Raw genomic sequence first — 23436 nt, forward strand, 5'->3', positions numbered from 1 at the left:
CTCTCCCCCTCTTCCCCCCATCCCCTCATGTGTGCTATAAGAGCGCTCACTTTACACCTCGATTTATTTACCTTTACTCTGTATGTCTGTCTCACACACACACACGGGGAATGAAGACATTCCATAGATTGATAAATAGATAAATAAACAGACATAAAGAGACAGACGGGTACCTTTGCAGGCCTTCCTGTGAGTGATGGGTTTATTAGACAGACAGAGAGACAGACAGACAGTCAGACAGACGGGTACCTTTGCAGGCCTTCCTGTGAGTGATGGGTTTGCTCAGGTCCCTGTAGTACCCCTCCTTGCAGTAGTGGCAGTGGCGCCCAGCCGTGTTGTGGCGACAGTTCAGACAGACGCCTCCACTCTTCCTCCCAGACAGTTTATACAGCTCCATGTTAAACCTGCAGCGCCGTGCGTGGAGGTTACAGTTACACGCTGCAATAACACACACACACACAAAGAGGGGGAGAAAGAGGTTAGTACATACACACTGCAAAAAAAAAATATATTCTGTCGAATCTATCCATCTATCCCTCCCTCCATCTATCCGCTGGGCCTGATGATCTGTGGAGTTGTGTATCTGATGATCTGTGGAGTTGTGTAACTGATGATCTGTGGAGTTGTGTATCTGATGATCTGTGGAGTTGTGTAACTGATGATCTGTGGAGTTGTGTAACTGATGATCTGTGGAATTGTGTAACTGATGATCTGTGGAATTGTGTAACTGATGATCTGTGGAGTTGTGTAACTGATGATCTGTGGAGTTGTGTATCTGATGATCTGTGGAGTTGTGTATCTGATGATCTGTGGAGTTGTGTATCTGATGATCTGTGGAGTTGTGTAACTGATGATCTGTGGAGTTGTGTATCTGATGATCTGTGGAGTTGTGTATCTGATGATCTGTGGAGTTGTGTAACTGATGATCTGTGGAGTTGTGTATCTGATGATCTGTGGAGTTGTGTAACTGATGATCTGTGGAATTGTGTAACTGATGATCTGTGGAATTGTGTAACTGATGATCTGTGGAGTTGTGTAACTGATGATCTGTGGAGTTGTGTATCTGATGATCTGTGGAGTTGTGTATCTGATGATCTGTGGAGTTGTGTAACTGATGATCTGTGGAATTGTGTAACTGATGATCTGTGGAATTGTGTAACTGATGATCTGTGGAGTTGTGTAACTGATGATCTGTGGAGTTGTGTATCTGATGATCTGTGGAATTGTGTATCTGATGATCTGTGGAGTTGTGTATCTGATGATCTGTGGAGTTGTGTAACTGATGATCTGTGGAGTTGTGTATCTGATGATCTGTGGAGTTGTGTAACTGATGATCTGTGGAGTTGTGTAACTGATGATCTGTGGAGTTGTGTATCTGATGATCTGTGGAGTTGTGTAACTGATGATCTGTGGAATTGTGTAACTGATGATCTGTGGAATTGTGTAACTGATGATCTGTGGAGTTGTGTAACTGATGATCTGTGGAGTTGTGTATCTGATGATCTGTGGAGTTGTGTAACTGATGATCTGTGGAGTTGTGTATCTGATGATCTGTGGAGTTGTGTAACTGATGATCTGTGGAGTTGTGTAACTGATGATCTGTGGAGTTGTGTATCTGATGATCTGTGGAATTGTGTATCTGATGATCTGTGGAGTTGTGTAACTGATGATCTGTGGAATTGTGTAACTGATGATCTGTGGAATTGTGTAACTGATGATCTGTGGAGTTGTGTAACTGATGATCTGTGGAGTTGTGTATCTGATGATCTGTGGAATTGTGTATCTGATGATCTGTGGAGTTGTGTAACTGATGATCTGTGGAGTTGTGTATCTGATGATCTGTGGAGTTGTGTAACTGATGATCTGTGGAGTTGTGTAACTGATGATCTGTGGAGTTGTGTATCTGATGATCTGTGGAGTTGTGTAACTGCACTGGCTGTGGCTTCCGTCACTCACTGAGCAGACAGAGTTTTTTTGCTGTGATGTTGTTGGATGTCTCTGAGCGTGTGTGTGATGAATGTGGTGAAATCTCCGGGTGTTTCAGGCTATGATGCAGCGCTGACTGTAAATTACGATTGTGACCGTGACTCACACCAACATCACACATTGGGACATTTCCCCCTGTCTCAATAATCACGCTTTAAACAAACACTATAAACAATAAACCTGATGTCCTGTAGCTTTAAATTCAGACACAGGTGAGCACAAGTGGTGATGGAAAAGCTCCTGAATGAAGAATCTAATCTAACGGATCAGACTGAGGATTCCGTCATTATGACGTCTCAGATGAAATCCTGAGCTCTTACTCGCTACGTCTCACTCGCAGCTCTTCCTCTGCATGTGTGGAAATGAGATCAGACGTTTTCCAACAGTCCAAAGTGATGTTTTTCTGTCACACACACACACACACACACACACACACACACACACACACGCAGGTGACTCCTGTATAACTAACTGAAACAAATGACTTCTAAACTCAATACTCGGGGTTTGTTTTGGCACACACACACACACACACACACACAGGGTTGTACTATGACACAGGAGTGATTAAATGAGAAGTGATGGGGAATCAGAACTGCAATTAACAAACTCTTCAACTTCAAAACCATCTGTGTGACCTGAAATTAAACCACATACACAAATTCTCAATTAAACTTCATCATCCCAAAAAAACTCAAATCAGTGTCTGCTTGTTAAACCGAAAAACAGCTGTGGATTATGTTCCTTTTTTTAGTCTGTAAATCATGGTGAGGTTCTGAGTAATGGTGTAAGTGTAGACACAGGGTCATTAGAAGAGCCGAAGTGGCTGCATGGTTCTTCAGCACCGACTCCTGACTCCATCCGACCCAAAACCTGCCTCAGGTGTGACTCCTGCTGCGCCACTGCCTTTGACAAGTCGCCATGTCAAACTCACACACGTGGGCTCTGGATCGGTGCAACATAAACCTGTTCACTCTGGTATTGGTTCTTGTGACTCCCGGGAGTGAGAGGCGGGACACCCATCATGTCATCAGTGCTATTCTTCACCTAGGGTTACCAGCGCCCCCTACCAGTGAGTGAGCAGCACTTTAAGTAGAAGCGGTCGGCTGCGTATCACAGAGGAAGGGCTCAAGATGGCGCAGGTGAGGTCGACATCTGTGGCGACTGCTCCGACCTCTTTTACTTCGTTTTTTGTCTTTTAAGTTAATTTTCAGTAACTTTTAACCGGCAAATTCATTACCAGTGAGTGCATTAGGTACAATAGAGGTTCTCTCATTTTTATTGGTTTACAATGTACTTACTTCTATCTTATTCTACTATTTTATTTTGATTTTTTATTATTCCTATTGCTGTACATTATGTAAATTTAAATGTTTTTTAATTCTCTTATTTTTTGTAATTTTGAGGTCAACAGCTGTCGTATAAGCATTTCCCTTCATATCGTACTGTGTATGACTGTGTATGTGACAAATGAAATTTGAATTTGAAGTGTGTGATAGCCTTACACTCGATGGGTTTCAGCTGGATTTACCGTAGATTTACACTTCCGTGAAGTGTGTATTTCAAAACACTCGTAAACCAAAGTAAATTTTCCCATAAGAAATAATAAAACTCAAATTATTCGTTCCACAGCACAAAAAAATTAATTCATGAAAAAAATAATTAACACAAAATATAAAGTAAAAAATAAAACAAATTAACCTGCACTTTACCTTTAAAAAAAGTAAAAATGAATCCCGACAGTTAAGTGTTTCCGTTTGTGCGCGCAGGCACTGTGTGTGTGTGTGTGTGTGTGTGAAGCTAAAGTAAGAAGGCCCCTCCCCTTTTTCATCAATCTTCAACAATTACCCTTCTTCCACTCTTTTCACACACACTCCACGCACACAACAGGAAAAATAAACAAGAAATCTCTCTAATTACACTCAATTGAGCGACACACTAACGGAACCAGTGCTGTAAAGTAAAAATAAAACAAATTAACCTGCACTTTACCTTTGAAAAGAATCCCGACAGAGCAGTGTTTCTGTGTAGAGCAGAGAGAAAGAGAGCGTGTGTGTGTGTTTCTGTGAAGACGAAAGTAGGAGGGGTTTGTGTGTGGAGGTTTGGAGAAAATGGATCTTTAACCTCTCTAATGAGACTTGCTTTTGCTTTACACGCGCGCTGTACACACACACATACAGACCAAAAAAATAGTTTTACACACACACACGTGATCACAGTGTTATAGTAAACAGTACAGGCGTGCACGAATGCTGATTATACCAGTAAGAGACGCGCACTAAGACCCAGCAGGGGAGACGATTACCCACAATTCCATAGCACAAGAGAGAAAAAACGTTGGCACAGTTGTGATCACGTGTGCTCAAAACAAAAAGCGCATCCATGATACATGATACTCGGTACTCATACACCAAGACTTGTTCATTTTCCAAGTCAAAATTTTTTAAAAATCTTTGCTCGTCTTGCGAAACACTCACAAACCGCATTACTCACAATGCGAGGTTCCACTGTATTAGTACAAAGCTCTGCACATTACCCTTTTTCATTCTGAGATTTGTTTGTGTGTGTGTGTGTGTGTGTGTGTGTGTGTAAGGAAGATATAGTCCTGTAGCTGTGTGTAAGGAGATATTTTTATATAAAAATACTTAATAGTCAATGTTTTATGATGAACATATAATTACATTTTCCATTAAAAAAGTTCTTGAGAAAAAAGAAAATACACACACACACACACGCACACACACACACATCTAAATCATCTGACTCAATAAATAGAGTAATACATGAACTCCTAAGCAAACACAATGAACCTCACTAGACTTTTAATAACACACACGCACACACACACACAAACACACACACACACACAGTGTTACTTTAACATCTGCAGTGACCTCCCGCTTCCTCTCACATGGAGCTAACCTCGGTATCTTAAGCCACCAATAAGACTTTTGTAATGCCAGAGATGTTTCTGTTCACGCTTAGTGACACCCAGAACCCTCACACACACACACACACACACACACACACACACACACACACACACGGTCAGAAAAGAAGCACAGCTGTTTCAACGTTGTACTCTTTCCTCACAATAAAGATAGCTGTGAAAAGCTCCTGTCCAAAATACACACACACACATACACACACACACACATACACACACACACACACACACCTGTCCTGCGGTGGACTTGCAGGTTTCAGGGTGTTTGCCTTTCAATGGTCGGAAACACAAAGCTTGTTTTTTGTTACATCTAGACATGACACACTAATCTTACACACACACACACACACACACACACACACAATCAAAGACCTTGTACACAGATCACTATAAGGGTACGTCTAAACCGCACTGAACACAGGAGACACGCATGTGTTCAAACACATCAACTACAACCTAAACACACTCACAGATATTCAACAGAGATAGAGCAGGAAGCAATGTGTGTGTGTGCAAGTGTGTGTGTGTGTGTGTGTGTGTGTGTGTGATGAGTCGTCTGGATTTAAGTCTAAACCAGATGAGTTGTGTCTTTCTCTCCTGCCTGGCTCAGCACATCCAAGCCTGAAAAAAATGTGTGTGTGTGTGTGTGTGTGTGTGTGTGTGTAAGACGACACCACTGTGAGATGACTAATTGGTGTAGGTTGCTGGAGAATGTGTAATTAGCTGTTCTCTCATGTTGTGTAAATGTTTGCTGTGATTGATAGATGTACAAAATAAAAATAATAAATAAAAAATAATAATAATAATAATAATAATTCTATGAAAGAAACACTTTCATCTTTTTCCCTTTGAGTTGCCATGGAGATGAAACAGTGCAATAAAGGGGAGGGGCTGTGTTTTGGTGCTTTTTCCCTGTAATAAAGTTTTATCTAGCTCACGCACTGTTGGATGTGGCGTAACACACTCGGAGGACAGCGCTATCCGCTCCTTCCGCGTGCGCGAGCTCACAGACGCCCCTGATTGGCTGTAGAGCCGTGATTAATGTGGGAGCGCTGAGTACCTCTCATCCCTCCCCTCTGAGAGAGCTCGGCCAATCTCAACACAACACTCATTTACATAACAATATAAAAAAAGATAAATAAAAAAACATACATTTTTATTTTCCAGCTTAAACATGTCCCTGAAATACTCACACTCTCAGCTATTTCACTGGCCTCTTGTCACTGTCCCAGGGTACACACACACACACACAGAGACAGCAGGAGAGTCGATCTATTGACCACAGTATGTGCAGCTCCATCACACCAGGTGGCGATATGCCCCTTTTTGTTAGTTAGTATTGTATTCCCAGGTGACCTGTTATGTCACAGATCAAAACAATCGACACACAGTTAGTTAGTGGCTAAGTTAAGTGGTAGCATGTGAAAGACATGGACAGGTGTACATTGTATTCGTGCTACACATTGTACACATTGAGCCTGCATGCACTGGGAACTGTGGAGCGCGGCCAAAGCACCTCAGTCGATTCCTGTGTCCGAAATAAGTAAACACACAGGACTCACTATCCTGGGATACTCTTAATCTGGGTGCGCTAGTCTGACTCTTAAAAGTCCAGCTTTACTCAATTAACACACTTAAAGACTGTTTAAGACAGATTTTTTCCTACAACTAAACCATCTTCCACATCTCCGTGTCCTAATCTGAATTCAGGCCAGTGCTGGTGATGATGATGATGATGATGATGATGTTTACACACCACACAGACGCTGAATGAAGGTGCTCTCATGTGTACTAAAGAACAATGCAGCAGATATAATGTGTGTGTGATCGGTGTGGAGCAGGAGCCTGGGGTTCACACTGCCGGTGTAGAGAGCAGACACTGCAGTGTGAGTGTGACAGTCTCAGTCAGCACACACACACACAGACTACAGCAAGGGCAAAAACACACACTGCGAGAGATCCGGCTACACACAGTCAGAGTGCAGAAGGGGTGGACGAGGTACAGCTCTGGGGCAGTGGGGTAACAGCGCGGGGTAACTCGGGGTCTCTGTGCTGAGGTTTTTAAATAAACACAGTGAGAATGCGAGCTCAGCATTAATCCTCAGGGCGACCCCACTCGTAACCTGATTAGCGTGAGAGTCCCTGAAGATAACACCAGAAAATACTGTGTGTGTGTGTGTGTGTGTTTTAGGTTTACTGCCTCACTGTGTACAAACATCTGTGCGCCTCTGCAGCGTGCGGCTGTAGGAAACTCATTCACATTGAACATTGAGTGTTTTATTCCTCTTACACCAATTACTGTTTTTATTTATGTATTTATTTATTTATTTGTATTTGCTATTATACCACCAGGCTAGTTCTGGTTCTGACTGAAGTTAAAGCAGGAGTGTGAGCAGTGTGTGAGGAGTCCAAGCCACTGTTGCGATATTAAATCCTGTCTGTGAGAAGCACTCTGATGCTGATCTCAGCTCAGTTTTAACACACAAACACAATGACACTGTAAATGTGCCAGTGTGTACGTTCGCGTGTATGTGTTTGGGTGTTTGTGCAAACACAGCTCTACCACTTCCCTTGCAGCGCATGTGGAGTGTGTGATTCACACGCAGTGGAATGCTGTTTCTCTTCATAAATAAATAAATAACCCCTGCACCTCAATTGCTGTTTTTCACGAAAAACCATCAACATCGCTCGTTTACAATCCTATAATAACGCGCGACTCCATCTGCGATCTGAGGCCGATCCCTCGCTCCCGTCGTTAGCCGGTCGCGTCTTAATCGTGCGCTGCGTCCTGGGGTTCAGAACCTCTGAGGCTGGAGCTGCTTCCTGTTTCCACTGTTTGTGTTTTTTCGGGCTGTAATTGGTTCTGTGTTGTTCTGTGCCGTCAAACTGTGTTGGGTTTATTGTAATGGACAACGCCAAGGAAAAACTGCTTTGGAGAAACACACACACACACACACAAAGCAGAAATGCTTTGGTTCTCCAGGGTGCCTGTCGTGTGTTCTGTAAATCCAGACCAGAACTAAAACACATGACTAGAGGAACGCACTCGCCAAATAATCTTTCCAACCTTCAGATCTAAGAAATAATCCTAAGCGTGACTCATCTCTGCTAATTTACTGACAGATAAAGAGGGAGTGAAAGCTGACCAATCAGAACACTCAGTCCGCTCGCTGTAACACCGCTCAGGTTAGTCTAACTCCTTACTAAAGTCTCATTATGATAAAGAATAATTAATAAAAAGTAATATTACAAACTGCTTTATACGAGTCTTTATTAATAATTTCTCAACAACAGTTTTATTAATAATCCCGTCTGATCACACTGCAGATGGTGAACACTTTCTCTACATGGATTTCAGAACCTGAGAGAAAATCGTTGGCTCTCGACTGTAAACTGTTTAGCCTTCTCGCTCTGACGTCCCGTGTAAAGGCGTCAGTTCTGACTGAGCGAGTCGTGTGTGTTCATCACTAAATCCAGCGCAGAACTGAACCAGATGTTTAAAGAAAGGAATATCTGCCTGTTTTTTTTTTCTCCCTCTGGATTGAGACAAAGAAATAAAAATATGAAAGCGAGAGCGTAAGGAAGGAATCAGACTGAAACTGAGCCTTTGATCAGACACAGAGATGTGGACGTGAAAGAGAAACACGATCGGGTTCACCGCCGCGCTGATACACACTTAACACGAGACACGTTTGAGCCGCTGCCTCGCCGCGGGCCTCTCCTACTCCCAGCATGCCCTGGGGTTCGATTCCGTCCGAACAAACACCTGTAGGGACCTGACGCGAACCGTCCTGCATTTAATTAGAGACAAATGTACGCTTTGTCAAATAGAGATGTCTCTCTGAATACACACACACACGCACACACACACACACACACACACACACACAGAGCTGTGAGGCTATTGGCCGGTCCACACCATTAAAGCGCTTTATAACACAACCTGGAGCTTTTTATTACCGACTCCAGGAGTTTTAGAGTTTAAGGTTTGGGTGAGGTTTAGCACTAGTATAGAGTTCATTAGCTCCATCAGTAATGATGTGAAAGAGCAGCACAAGGATATTAATATGTACGTGTTTGTGTGTGTGTGTGTGTGTGTGTGTGTGTGTGTTGTGTGTGTGTGTGTTTGTGGTTAATATGGTTGATGTAAAACTCTGCCTGCTGATAAAAATCTTACAGGATAAATAAAACTTTAATTATGTTGATATAAACTTTAACTGAAGGACTAAATGAGCAGATTTGTCTAAAATGATTTAAATAAGAGATGAAAACATCGTAAAAACTGATAAATCTGAAAGGAAAACAGGAAATGATATAAAACAATATAACATAAAGGGTTAGTACTATAGTCAGATCTTGGCATTATTTAATGTTATTGAATCTTTCTGATTATGAGATAATTAATAATGACAAACGTTTACTCCTTTTTAGATTAAAACGGTTTTATTGCCACAGGAATTATCTCCTAGGAATTATCTGCCAATAGATAAAAATATATATTTTTAAATAAATAATTAAAAAAAAAATTATATAAATAAATAAAAAACTATTCTATAAGATTACTATTGTGATTAAGTATGTCATAATTATGTTTTAATAAAATGTCTAGCAATAGAAAATATAATCTTATAAAACCAAAACTAGTCCTTTGTGTGTGTGTGTGTGTGTGTGTGTGTGTGTGTGTGCTGGAGATCTTTTTTTTTTTGGGATGGATTATTTTGTCTGGGAACACGCTCCTGGCCTCCTATCGTTATTTCTCTCAGGAATGCAAAACAGCCGAGACCTTCGCCCGGCGGACGTGCACCCCCGCCCCCCACCCCACCCCCAAACACCCACACCCCGAACCTTTACTCTGTGTGTTTATCTCAGAATGAAGGTCACTTCCTAACCCTCCACAGCACTGCCTCTCCACGCAGATCACGACTGATCACATGACCATTACCACACATATCCTCCGAGGGGTCCTGCGGTGACGACGGTGACGACGGTGATGGCTGGTGATGGCTGGTGATTTACGGCTGATTTAGATTTTTATCAGAAGGACACCTAGAGATACAGATTATCGAGAAGAGTGAAGACACAGGACTGGAGTTAGCACGCACGGCCGAGTGTGTCGGCTTTATCCTGACATCAAACACCCACTTCAGCTCTCAATACTGATCTGTGGAAACACTCACACACCCTCATGTCTCCTTAACACCCCCCTCCCCGTCTGACACTGAAGATAAAACAGGAAATTCTTCTCAGGTAGACAGGTTTTAAGAAATGTAGATAGACAATTTCCCTCAGCACCCACACACACACACACACACACACACACACACACACAGAGTCAGGAGGGTTAACCCCGATTAACTCAACACTGCTTGTGATTTTACTTAAACACAGTTATCTTGATGTAAATAATTTAATCAAGCCGTTGTCATGGTGACTAATTGACAGTGTGAACTCATTATCATGCGTGAGAGCGGGTGAAGCGTGATGATGGATCTTTTCCCGACAGTGTGTGTCAGCGTGTCCACTTGCTGCTCTCAGCATGGCTCTTTGTAACCCTCAGCCACCCTCACATCTCTTTAAACTCTCTCTCTCTCTCTGTGTGTCTCTCTCTTTATCCCTCCATCTTCCCCTCCTGCTGAGAGAGCAGGGAGATAAAGGAGGAAATCTCGGGGGACTAATCTGGCTTTTCCTTTAGTTAACAGGCTCCAATTTCCCACATTAGCGCCTCTTTAATGACTGAACTGCCCTCTCGTTACAGAGGGGTCAGCCCTCGATCCTCACAGTCCACGCCCCTCCTAAACCCGGGCTGTGCTCCGGCGGAACCGCGCCAGGGCCGACGTCAGAGTCGTACAGAACGGCGGGATGAATCCATTCAATCGCACACCTCATCTCGCCAATCACAGCCAGGAGGGCGGGGCATCTCAGACGCTTCTGTGTTACAAAAGGGCTTGAATTACTCTTACAAGTAAAATATTTCATAATATAAAAATATAATAATTCACCCGTTAGCTTTCACAGCAGGTTTAACCGCCCACACCCCAACTGTCTGTCTGGAGAGTGTGTATGTGAGACACCTCTGTAGAGAGTGCGTGTGTGAGACACCTGTGACATGTTGTACAAAAAAGCGAAGACGCGGGCGGATTACATAAGCGACTGTAACTCAGACAGGAAAACACTGTAAAAGCTGTAACTTCAGTTTAGCTAATTATGAACCCGCACAGGTTTAGCTTCAGCGCTAGGTGAGACGTGTGCTAGTCTAGCTGTAAAAGCATAATAATAAAATCTTAAATATTCTCTCTGTTTCATTCACACGTAGCTCAATGCACTTAGCTCTGATACAGATGATGATGACGTCACAGAAAACATTATTTCCATGTGCGGAGCGTCGCTTCAAATTAGCTACATGATTCGTGGCGTACAGTCTACGAACATCACACAGAACGGGGGAATGCGTGTGATGGTGTTTTTCTTTAATGCGAGCTTGACTGGTGTAAACACGTTTAAGTGATGACAGACGGCTAAAGCCGATCAAAAGCTCAATCCCATCTGAAAACACCTCGGTCGTCATTCAGCTCGGCTCCGTCGCCACATCACAGCCGCGTGTGAAACAAACGGGCCGACGTGCCGATCAGATGCGGCACGTCTGGAACGAAGGAACCCGCGAACGTCGGAGACGTCTGAGCCGAGCGGAGCCGCTTAGTGTACGCCGTACGCCTCTGAAACCTTATATACACATATTATCTCATCAAATTAGTCAGTCGGACCGAACCGCGCGTTGCTGAGTTAGCCGTCTGACAGCGTGATGAGTGTATCCGCCGCAGCTGATGAGTTTAGGGTGAGTCCTCGCCTCGACTGTTTATACTGTCTGTTTAAAACACCAGTAGATCTTAATCTACATCTTAGACATGTTAAATAAGCTTTCTCAAACGCAAGATGGAATTAGTCCTCATGTTCGGTTCAAAAATACTAAAAACCAGCAGTTCAACATGAAACAAAAAGCACGTCGTCCCTAACAAACCAAACATCAGTGAAACATTCAGCGGGAAGCTGTTCAGGATGAAACCGAGCAGCTGAGGATTAAAGGGTTTGCTCAAGAACGGCAGTTTAACAGCATGGGGATTTGAACTCACAACCTTCTGCTCAGAAGCACAAAGCCTTAAACTCTGAGCAGCACGTCCTATATGAGTCTTAGAGATGCCCAGGATTAGCTGGGGTTCATTACTGAGAGAGACAAAGAGAGAGAGACAGACAGACAGACAGACAGAAAATGAAAGACAGGCAAAGAGGAATAGACAGACAGAGAGAAACAGTGAGACAGAGAGAGGTCTCTAGAGCTGCTATGACACTGTCATCTGTGTGAAGAGTGTGTGTGTGTGTGTGTGTGTGTGTGTGTGTGTGTTTATTTTCATTGTGTGAGCTGATCTCCAGATCTCGCTGATTGATGGTGCGAGCAGGACGTAGTGGTGTTCTTTAATCACATGGTATAATCTGAAACACACACACACACATTCTCACACAGCCCTGAGGTCACTGTACAGGATCTCGTGTGGCGTGACGAGGAGCGGTCTGAGCGTTCTGAGGCCGAGCGAGTGGACACGGGGCGCTTTAGGAACAGGATCTGAGCCCTGCTGTGTAGTGCGCACTTCAACAGGAAGGGTAAAGGGAGTGACAGTGAAATCCACACTAAAGCCTGATGGTAAAAGGTGACTCAGTTTCCACTCGCTTTTCTTTTTAGTTGTGGACAGTGTGTGTGTGTGTGTGTGTGTGTGTGTATCTCAGCCTTGTTTTCTTGGGCAGTGGTTCTTCTCTGGCTCGATTCACGTCTCAGCCGTCACCTGCTGTGGTATTTGGAGAAACGCACGCAGACCCTGAAGCTCAAATCCGCCTGGCGTTCCGTGTAAACGTCTTTCGGGAAATGAGCGCTGGGGCACCGTGTCTGGTCACGGGAAATCCAAACTGGCACGGCGCGGTTACGATAGGAGGAAAACTCGCTCGCTCCCGCCGCTGCTAATGTCCCTGCAGGTACACTTCCAAAAAGCGTGGTGGAAGGGAAACGTGAAATCCTGTGCCTGTGTGTGTGTGTGCGTGTGTGTGTGTGTTTACATCGGCTACCGTTCAGGGGATAATTCTGACGAGCGGCCACGAGATGATGTCATCAAAAGAGCGTCATCCAGTCGCGCACAATCGTGGGCTACGGCCCAAAACCGCACGCTCGCGTGCTAAATGGCAGGCCGAAGTAGCATGTGGTGTTAACTAGCCAGCAAAAGCAATTAGCAGCCACAACAAAGCTTTCCCAGTCACGAGCGCAAGCCTAAGGCCCCGGCTACGTCCCAAATCGTTACACTGACATACGGAATATTACTCAAACCCCAAGAGTTAGCCCTGTTAGCGTACACGGCGTCTCTCTCTGTAGTGATGAGTAATGGTGTGAGGTCCCCGCTGTCGTTAGCGTGTCAGTGAGGGCGATAGAGAATTTATTGTCGTCGCTGAAGTTTAACGAGCTTTCACACCACTTCAGTGGAGCAGCACTTCAGGGCTAGTGACTTTCCTATTAAATTTACAGAGCGTAAAATTGACCTAAGGGGAAATGCGAGTGTGGCAGAGCACGGGTGTGTATCAGGACCGGGCGCGTATCGATAGCAGGCTGAGGTGACAGGGCCACCCCACCCCCCCCCAGCTTCTTATTTACCTCCATGCTAAAAGTGGAGCAACTGACATTAAATACAAGTGAGTGTTGTGAGTATTAGCTCCTCTGTATGCTAGGGAGGCTAGGCTAATCCACGTTAGTGTGGTCTAGAGGCTAATGGACTCTCGCTAATGGTCTCTTTTTCTCTCTCTCTCTATTTCTCTACCCTTACTCTCTCTCTCTCTCTACCTCTTTCTCTCTCTGTTTCTCTACCTCTCTCTCTCCCTCTGTTTCTCTACCCTTACTCTCTCTCTCTCTGTTTCTCTACCTCTCTCTCTCTGTTTCTCTACCTCTCTCTCTATTTCTCTACCTGTCTCTCTCTCTCTATTTCTCTACCGGTCTCTCTCGCTCTCTGTTTCTCTCCCTCTCTCTCTCTCTTAATTTCTCTCTCTCCCGCGTCTCTGCATCTCTACATCAAACAGTGATGAACCTTCTCTCTCATAAGCATAAAGAAGGAGCAGACAGGAAGTGCCCTGGAGCAGACAGGAAGTGCCTCGGAGCAGACAGGAAGTGCCCAGAGCAGCCATAAATCTGACACCTTTATGTGTTTTTGTTTACGCAGCCCTCATACATTTTGTCTGGATGACACCAACGTCACCAACAAATATTTCACGATTGTTGAAAAATTTTTGTTTTTTAAAATTCCAAACAAAAGCAAAAGTTTACACACACACACACACACACACGCATACACACACACAAACACACACACACACAACCATGCAGCATGAGCTATTAAAAAACACTGTACCCGTCCTCAGTTATTAATTCAGTACTAGTATTTCTGTATTTCCTAACAGATTTAAAGTGTGTATTTATGTGCCGTTAAATCAGCTGAGCGGGTTAATCAGTCTGTTTCAGGTGGACAGACAATCAGACAGACGACATGTGAAGTGGATCAGCGCCTCCATTCCCTCTGTCACAGAACCAACGATTCTACAAACAGGTGAGATTTAAGGTGAGCATCCGTCTGTTGATAAAATAAATAGATGACATAACAAACAGGAAGGCTAGTAAAGACGTGTGTGTGTGTGAGTGTGTCTGTGTGTGTGTGTGTGTGTGTGTGTGGTGTAACAGAGTCCCACAGTGACACAGGTCTCGGTCTGATGTGTGAACTGATCTGCCCCTGAACTTTACTGCTGTCTTTCCAAACTCCTCAAATACCACCACTGTCTTTTTTTGTTTTGTTATTGCACAAGATTACTCAGCACAGATGCATTCTGGGAGACGTGGAACACGGCATCGACCAGCACGCTCGCAATTACTCCGTTTTTTTTGTATTATACGATCCAAAAATAACAGCAGTGAAAGTTGGAGGCTTGGAGATAGCTGAGCGGTGGGAGTGTTTGCCCCGGACAGCGCTGGGGTTTAGGTCCTGCTGCTGTGTGTCTGCCACGACCACAAACACCACAATCACCCTACAGGAATGCCCTTTTAACCCCGCCCACTCCCTCCCTCCCTCCCCCCAGAGTTGGAAATGCTGCAGCTCTCTAACCTCGAACCCTGAATTACACACACACACACAAACACACACACACACACACACACACACTCATTATTACACTAATCTTATATTCAATAATACACAACCACAATTATCTGACAATTAGTGTGTGCTCAGATTCTCTTTCTCTCTCTCTCTCTCTCTCTCTTTCTCTCACACACACACACACACACACAGTCTTTCTTCCTGTAAATAAGTTACTACAATGTTGTTATTTTGGGTAACAGAAGAAAGGAAACGTCACCCTCACCCCTGACTAAGCGACCTGATCTGAACAAAGCTCTCCACAGTTTCTGCTTTGGCACCAACACACAATTTCAACATTTCAGTGAAATACACACACTGTGTTCTCTACTCTGTCCTAAACACACACACACACACCCTCAGCACATGCGTGAAGATGAGAAACGCTCAACGTCACATACAAACGTTTAATTGCTGCTAATTAACACACTTCGGCGTGTCGCGTGTTGCGTGTCACAGCCGCTCGCTCTACACTCCGTAACTGTTGTCACACTTTTCACAGGATTTTTTTTTTCCTAAACCAAGGATTTCACAAATCCTTTGCCTGATCCGAGTCAACACAGAGTCATCACTCAGACTCAATTGGAGCGGGACTGGATTTTGAAAAGCCTACTGTCTATTTTAACCTCGTTAGAAAGTAATTACGCCCCTGGAGCGAGATAATGAGAGTTTAATGTCCCTCATGGCCACCCGTAGAGAGCGAGAAAAAGGTGTCCTTCAGGGGAAGGTTAAACTCTGGGCACAAACAGTTTTTATTAATCAGGTCTGCCACTAATCATCACACGGTAAAACATGAGCGGGGTCTGAACCGTGAGGACTGCACAGAGTGGACAAACAGCAGGGACACAGACATGATCGAAACTAACTGGAGCTGGAGGTGTGAAGGGCATGAAGGAAGAGATCATTTGGAAATAAATTAAAATCAAGTCACACACTTTACCATTTAAAAAGAGAGAGAGAGAGAGAAATAATGTTGGTTTTGGACTGAGAGAGACGGGAAAAGCGAAAGAAAGAGAGACAGATTGAGAGAGTGATAGGGAGAGACTGACAGCTAGAAAGAGAGAGAGAGAATAACAGAGAGAGAGAGAACGTTAGTTTTGGACTGGAAAACAGACACAGGCTTCTTATTTTTAATAAAAATATCATTAGTGAGCTAATCACGTCTCCTCTAAGACGAAGCAGGAAGTAAAGGGAGTTGTGTATAAATATTACAGCGGGCAGATGAGTTATTTGAAAAGGCACTGAGAGATTAAAGAGACTGAGGTCTCCTGACTGGACATGGATCAGGATAGAGCGAATAGCGCTGCAGTATTGCACACACACACACACACACACAAACACACACTGTAAAGCCTTAAACATAAACACTCAGTCCACACCGGTCCCTCCTGATGAGACGTCTCTCTTCTCTCTCTCCTGTCTGACTGATACCAGAACCTGCCTCCGCTAGCAGAGCAGCGTTAGAGTTAAGAACATCAGCCTTCAAAGCCTATAAACACCGGACACAGTGTCGTGACTTGGTATCTGATCATTAAATTACTGGCTCTGAATCATCTCAAGTCACAGCCAGTGTGAATCTCTCTCTCTCTCTCTCTCTCTCTCTCTAAGCTACACTGTCCATACAGTACATACTGCACATGTTAACACCCTTGATAGTGGACTAGATCTCTCACAGGGAGAAGTTCTGGACGAAGCATACACCTCTATGGACTCTAGTTTCCATCAAACAGCTGTGTGTGCAACAGATCCACACTTCTAACAGCTTCCCGACCCAGCCTCATGGAAACTGTGCACACACAACGGATCTGTAACTGATCATCGACATTCTGACACGAGCCTTAAACTTTCACTCAAATCATCTCAACGTCATGTTCTTCACCGAGTATCTATTTGAAAAGGATCACTAAAGTGAAAAGGATCACCGAGTCGACTTCATGCTCAAAGTTTGTGCTTTTCAGGACGGACTCACTGAGCTGATGAAGTCTCTCATCTGGGCTTTAAAACACAAAGACGAGTCATGTTTTAAACACACCTACACTTCTGCAGGAATCACACATCAATTTCACTAAATTAAAATACAGTCAATCTCGAACAGAAAAAAGTAAAACTAATTCCAGATTAATTACATGTAAAGCCTTTTCCTGATCATGGCTTATAGCTCATGGAAATAAAAAAATGCACCATATTAAAATATTTCATTCTTTGTTTAAGTGAATTACTATTAATACAGTATAAATACTGTGTGTCTCTCAGTCTAGTCCAGTACACACATGGGGAAGGAGCATAAGCCACCGAAGGTCATCGCTGAAAGAGCTAGCTGTTCACAGAGCACTGTATCAATATTCATATTTCCAATATTCATGGAAACTTGCCTGGAAGGAAAACATGTGGTAGGAAAAGGAGCAGAAGTACCAGGGATGACCACTCAAGACCTTGGGAGAGCTTCAAAAGTAGTGGAGTGAGGCTGGAGTCCGTGCATCAAGAGCCTCCACACACAGACGTCTTAGTGAACGGGCTACAACTGCTGAATTCCTAGTATCAGGTATCAAGCCACTCCTGAACCAGAGACAACGTCTTTTCCTGGGCTAAGGACAAAAAGAACTGGACTGTTGCTCAGTGGTCCTGAGTCCTCTTTTCAGATAAAAATAAATCTTAGCATTTCATTTGTAAATCAACATCCCAGACAGTCTGGAGGAAGAGTGCTTGAAGAAAGTTGCTTGAAGTTTCCAGAGTCTGTAATTTTGGCTAAAGGAGCCCTGACCAAGTACTGAGTAAATAAATAAACAAAATTTTCAGAAATTCTGTCTTGTAAATTGTTTTTGGTTGATCTTACATCAGGTGGAATTATCCTAATATTGTGAAATACTGTTTTTTTTATTTTTATGAGCTGTAAGTTGAAATTATCAAGCCTTAAAAAAAGTTTGAAATTTTCCACTTTACATGTAATGGATCTATGACATATCAGTCTCACTTTTAAAACTAATTAAAAAAAATGTTTTTGCAACAGTGTTTCTTTAAGATGCAGTGTACGGATATGAGTCTAAACTACCTGCTCATTATGATGCCACATACAGCGTGAACATAAAGTCTCCTTCTGATCTCATATATTACATTTGACACAAAACCTGTGCTAGGTACAAACATATGATTTGGGGTAAATTCTGTTTTTAAAAATCGATCGTTTTCATGTTTCTATTTATCATTAAAAAAAAATCGATTATAAGAAACAGACTTCATGCTCACTCTGTATTTCAGATATTAATACACGTCCCATTTTCAGTTGGGAAAAAATGCTTGCGTTTGCTACCTGAGGGGTAAATCGTGCACTGAGACTTTTGGACTCGAATGCATATGTGGCTTCTGAAGACCCGGTGATTACCGCTGGTGCACTCGTTGGTTTATGATTAATAAAACAGTGACGTGTTTTGGGGTAAAAGGGTTATGAGAATACAGGGTTTATTAAAGAGGAAAACCTTCTCAGGTCATCTGCATTAGTCACTTAAAACATCACTACTTAACTTTCTGAGATAACACAGAGCCAATGCTATACACTCCCACACACACACACACACACACACACACACACAGAGGCAGGTGGGAAAATACTTATAGAATACGTAAACAGAGTGTCCTCTGAAAGAAAAAGACAATCCAGGAGTCTTGTTTCAGACTGAATTAAAACGTTATTACAGACTTTGTTGCGTGAGTAAAATACAAAAACGATACGAGATGTTTGTACACAGACTCAGCTGATGCCAATCACAGAGCGAGGCGAACGGTGTGTGAAAATGTTTTACTAACCACAAATCTTAAACCTGAGCGAAAGGGCTGGAGTGTAAAGCGCTTTTATTAACATTTCTATTAAACACGACAATCAGCACATGTTTTAAGTGAAGTGTGTTGAGACTGGAATTGATCTAGTGCAGTTGTATATAACTGTTCTCTCGTTCAGCCAGAGTCAAACATCATCTGCTCTCTGATTACACATTTACACCAGAAATCTGATGACTCCTCACCGCAGGTGCTCCGGACCTCCACCCTCAGTCCTGTCTCATCAGTGTTTAACACGTCTTTCAGGTGCACTCGGAACCCTGGCTTCAGGTGAGCTTCTCTCAACAGTAGCTTTGTTTAAAAAAAAAAGCTCTTTGTTTTCATATAAACTGTAGCGGAAAGCGGTGATAAGCAGCATCCTTCACACTCTGATCGTTTATTTATCCTCGCCAACAGCCCTCTGTTTTCAGAAGAGCTCTGGTGTCTCATTTCCAGGGTGATGGGTGAGAGCCAGAGGCTTCGATAACAAAAAAAATCTCCTGGAGGAGACGAGAGAGCGAGAGAGCGAGGAGAGTAATAGTGCTGGCGTTTGGCTTAAAGCAGAGGAGAGAAGCAGATTGGAAATTACACTTGGCTTTATTCAGCTCATTCAGGACAAATAAACCAGCAGATGTGATGTGATTAGGAGCGTGGAGCTCTGCCGTGATGTATTAAACATTTGTAAGTTGTGGTGTAATAAAGAAAGGCAAAGCTTTAAACAAGTCAAACTTGTGAAATGGTGGAATTAATGATGTGTCCTGATGCCTCGGGCAATCTCTCCAAGTGGATCTGAAAGCTGCAGTCTGTCCATGAAACATGAAGTGACTCGGAGCGCTGGGCTCATCCGCTCACACTGATCAGAACACAAACGTTTCTACACATGACTGAGTGAAAGGAAATACTCCGTCATGGCGATGCGCGCTGGTGTGTGTAGAGTTTTCCCTTCTTCCTGCCAACTCTTCTGCTTTGAAGTGTCTTTATCTCGGCTTATCTGCAGCAGGTGTTTGATAAAGCAGATCTATAGCTGTGAACTTTGACACTGGGATTAGTCTGGGCTGAGAAAAAAGTAGTAGAGGAGATAAACAGTCAGTAAATCAATTATCGGGTTGTCGAGGAATATTTATCTCCACGGTCTCCACTGTCCATCGTCATGTTAAAACTCGTCATCTCTCTTTGGTATCTGTCTTTGGAGCTTAATTACAGCAGTGAGACCACACCTTTCTCCAACACACAGAGAAAAGAAAAGAAGGAGGAAAGTAAAGAAGGGAAAAGATAAATGAAAACTAGAGAAATGAGATGCAAACAGAGACAAGAAGAATGAAGAAGAGAAAAATAAGCAAGAGAAAAGAGAAGAGAAGAGAGATGTGCTGTTCTCCTCCTCCTGTGTGAACAGTGACTTATTCCCTCGCTCCCTCGCTCTCTCTCCAGCTCTTGGTTTCAAAGCCGAGGTCACGGTCTGTGGGCTTGTAAAAGGAATCTGGCTCGCATTATGGATCCAATCAGTGTTACAAAACCGAAACCTCAAAAATGAAAGCAGCACTCGGGGGAGAGACGCAGAGACAGACGGCCTCGTCCCAAACGCAGCTTGGTGTTTCAACCTCACTGGAGATGAAGAGCTGGAATGTGGAGAGATGTTCACCAGTAAGGAACCCTGGCCTACGCTGTGGTACATCTTCATCATCACTGAGAGGAAGGCGGAACATTGGCGCTCCGGTAAACGCCACAGTAACGTTAGCGTTAACTCTACAGAGACCGGACACAACGCCGCCACGCTGCCCCACACCACAGGGAGGGAAAATACACCGCACTGCTACACACGTATAATCAATACAGTGGGTGAATACACATGGATGTTTTGTACTAAGGATGCTTCAGGACATTATGGCTACAACTACCCCAGCACCCCACATACACACACACACCGGAATACACCCACCCACCCCCGCCGCCTGAGGTTTAATATCCTTCCTTAAAAATCCTGTAAATGTAAATTAAATCACAAACACAAATTCTTCTTCATGTGCAGCACAAAACTCCTGAACTCCAAAGGGTTTTGAAAGGTTTTGAGCCTGAGTCAAATAAAATGCACTTTCTGGGCATCAGGAGCGATTTCCCCTCAGTCAGGTAAATAAGAGCAGAGCAGCAGCTCCGGAGTCGTCAGATCTGTGTCATCCATAATCAGACTCAAAAGAATTCTTTAAGAATGGATTTAAAAAAAGGCTTCATGGAGAGTTTCAGTGCCTTTTTTTCCCACCGAATTTAAAAACTTATTGAGGGATGTAAGTCTCACAAACTTTAGCATCAAGCTGTAAGGTTAGTCTTTAGGTTGTGGCAGTTTTCATTCTCACCACGATATTAATATAAAACCGTGTGTTGTATGTGTATGTGTGAGGGTGAAGTGAGCAGAACATACAAGGAGGTGAACGTGAGCAGCAAAGGCTTCGTTTCTTCCAATTCTAATAACCATAATATTCTGTGAGGAAAAGGACTAAGTTACTCATCACTTTAGACTTGAGCAAATTGAAAACACAGCGCATGGTGCGGCGTAAACAACGCTGCTTCCAGCAAACCTTTTTCCCCCCAATAATGGCTGTGCAGATGGGATGGGGACGGATGGGTAGAAGAAAAATACTCTCTACTGCTCGGAGCAGATTGTTTAAAACAATAAAAGTGGAAGAAAAAAATATGAACTAATTCACTGTTTGGGAATGTGAACTTAGTTCAAAATTGTAAAGTATGATGTGTGTGAGCTTTCTGTTGTATGAAGTTTGTACTTGCACAACACTGATGTAACTCATTATTTAAACATACACAGTACCAGTCAAAAGTTTGGACACGCCCCCCTAATTCAATGTTTTTGGTTTAGAGATTTATATTTAATAGTCTAGACCAAACCTATGAAATAATACACATGGCATTAGGTAATTAATCAACAACAACAGCTGTCCTGGAACAGTTCCTACAAGAACAGGATTGTGTCAAGTACGTTTGTAAAACCCATCAAGCACGATGATGAAACTGGCTCTCATGAAGACCTCCCCAGGGAAACAAGACCAAAACTTCATTTAGAGTTACCAGCAACTATAGTCTGATACCTGAATAAACACCAGACCAAACTAAAGTCTGATACCTGAATAAACACCAGACCAAAATAAAGTCTGATACCTGAATAAACACCAGACCAAACTAAAGTCTGATACCTGATTAAACACCGGACCAAACTGAAATCTGATGCCTGAAAAAAACACCAGACCAATCTGAAGTCTAATAAATAATTCAACACTGGACCAAAATGAAGCCTGATACAGAAATAAACACCAGACTGAACTAAAGTCTGATATAAATACCAAAGATTTGAGAAAAAGACAGTGTGTTCATAACATGAGAGGAGACGAGAGGTATTATCGTACTGCAACACATTCCATTTTAAGGTGTGTGTGTGTGTGTGTGTGTGTGTGTACGCTAAACCAGCTGCAGATGGTTGGTTCGGGTCTGGTGTGCTGCAGTCTGGCAGGCATCAAGTTCAATTTGCAGCAGGGTCCACACACACACACACACATACACACACTGGGATGGGCTCTGTGCCAGCACTCATCTCACCGTGAGGTCCGGGCCTCACACTTACACAACCTTCCATATGAGCTGCAGCAGAGACGTTAGGTGTGATGGAGAGCCATTTTGAGTCTAATGTTGCATGTGTGTGTGTGTGTGTGTGTGTGTGTTTAGCAGATCATATGTGTTATTTCCACTTTCCCAGTATTGTGTGTTCCCTATGAAAAGATAAACGTGTGTGTGTGTGTGTGTGTGTGTGAAACTAATTGAGATTATTAGTGGACGTGAGTTGCATAAACACGTGGCAGTGGTGGCGATACCTTCACGTACACATCACGTTACACGTGAAACATCATCGTTATGGTCTACACCTGTATGTTCTTCATGTTCGAATCCCCTCAGTGATTGAGAGGAGCCCAGGTGAGGAGAAGAGGAGAGGAGGAGAGGATGGTGCTCAGTGGAGGAACATCACTCACATCTCCACTCACAGCAGCAGGACAGACCGCAGGGGATGACTGCGTACTGGTGTTTACTCACACAATTACCTCTGTGTGTTCACAGGTACGTCTGGAGTTTCCAGAGCAAACTTTAAACACTGGTGAAACACTCAGTTCTGGAGAATGTGGTCTCTTACTCCATACTTCCTCCAAACCTACGACACTCACGTCTTTCTCTCCTTCCTGCTCTACTTATCCTGAGATCCTGTACAGTGACCTCAGGGCTGTGTGTGTGTGTGTGTGTGTGTGTGTGTGTGTGTGTGTGTGTGTGTATGTCTCTGAGTCAGATTATACCATGTGATTAAAGAACACCGCTACGTCCTGCTCACAGCTTCAGTCAGTGGGATCTGGAGATCAGCTCACACAATTAAAATAAACACACATACACACATACACACACACACACACACACACTCTTCAGTAGACTTTGAGG

The 23436-nt window shown here is 43.4% G+C and overlaps 1 protein-coding gene across 1 annotated transcript in view; it reads right to left on the bottom strand.

Moving 5' to 3' along the window:
• LOC128526577 (netrin-1-like) overlaps nucleotides 1-23436 on the bottom strand; it is a 54969-nt gene that overhangs the window by 24323 nt on the left and 7210 nt on the right. Inside the window, exon 3 of the mRNA XM_053498576.1 lies at nucleotides 250-438. Coding sequence (XP_053354551.1) covers nucleotides 250-438 — 189 coding nt within the window. The remainder of the gene's footprint in view (nucleotides 1-249; nucleotides 439-23436) is intronic.

This window comes from Clarias gariepinus, chromosome 6 (assembly GCF_024256425.1).
Source record: "Clarias gariepinus isolate MV-2021 ecotype Netherlands chromosome 6, CGAR_prim_01v2, whole genome shotgun sequence".
Lineage (NCBI taxonomy): Eukaryota > Metazoa > Chordata > Actinopteri > Siluriformes > Clariidae > Clarias > Clarias gariepinus.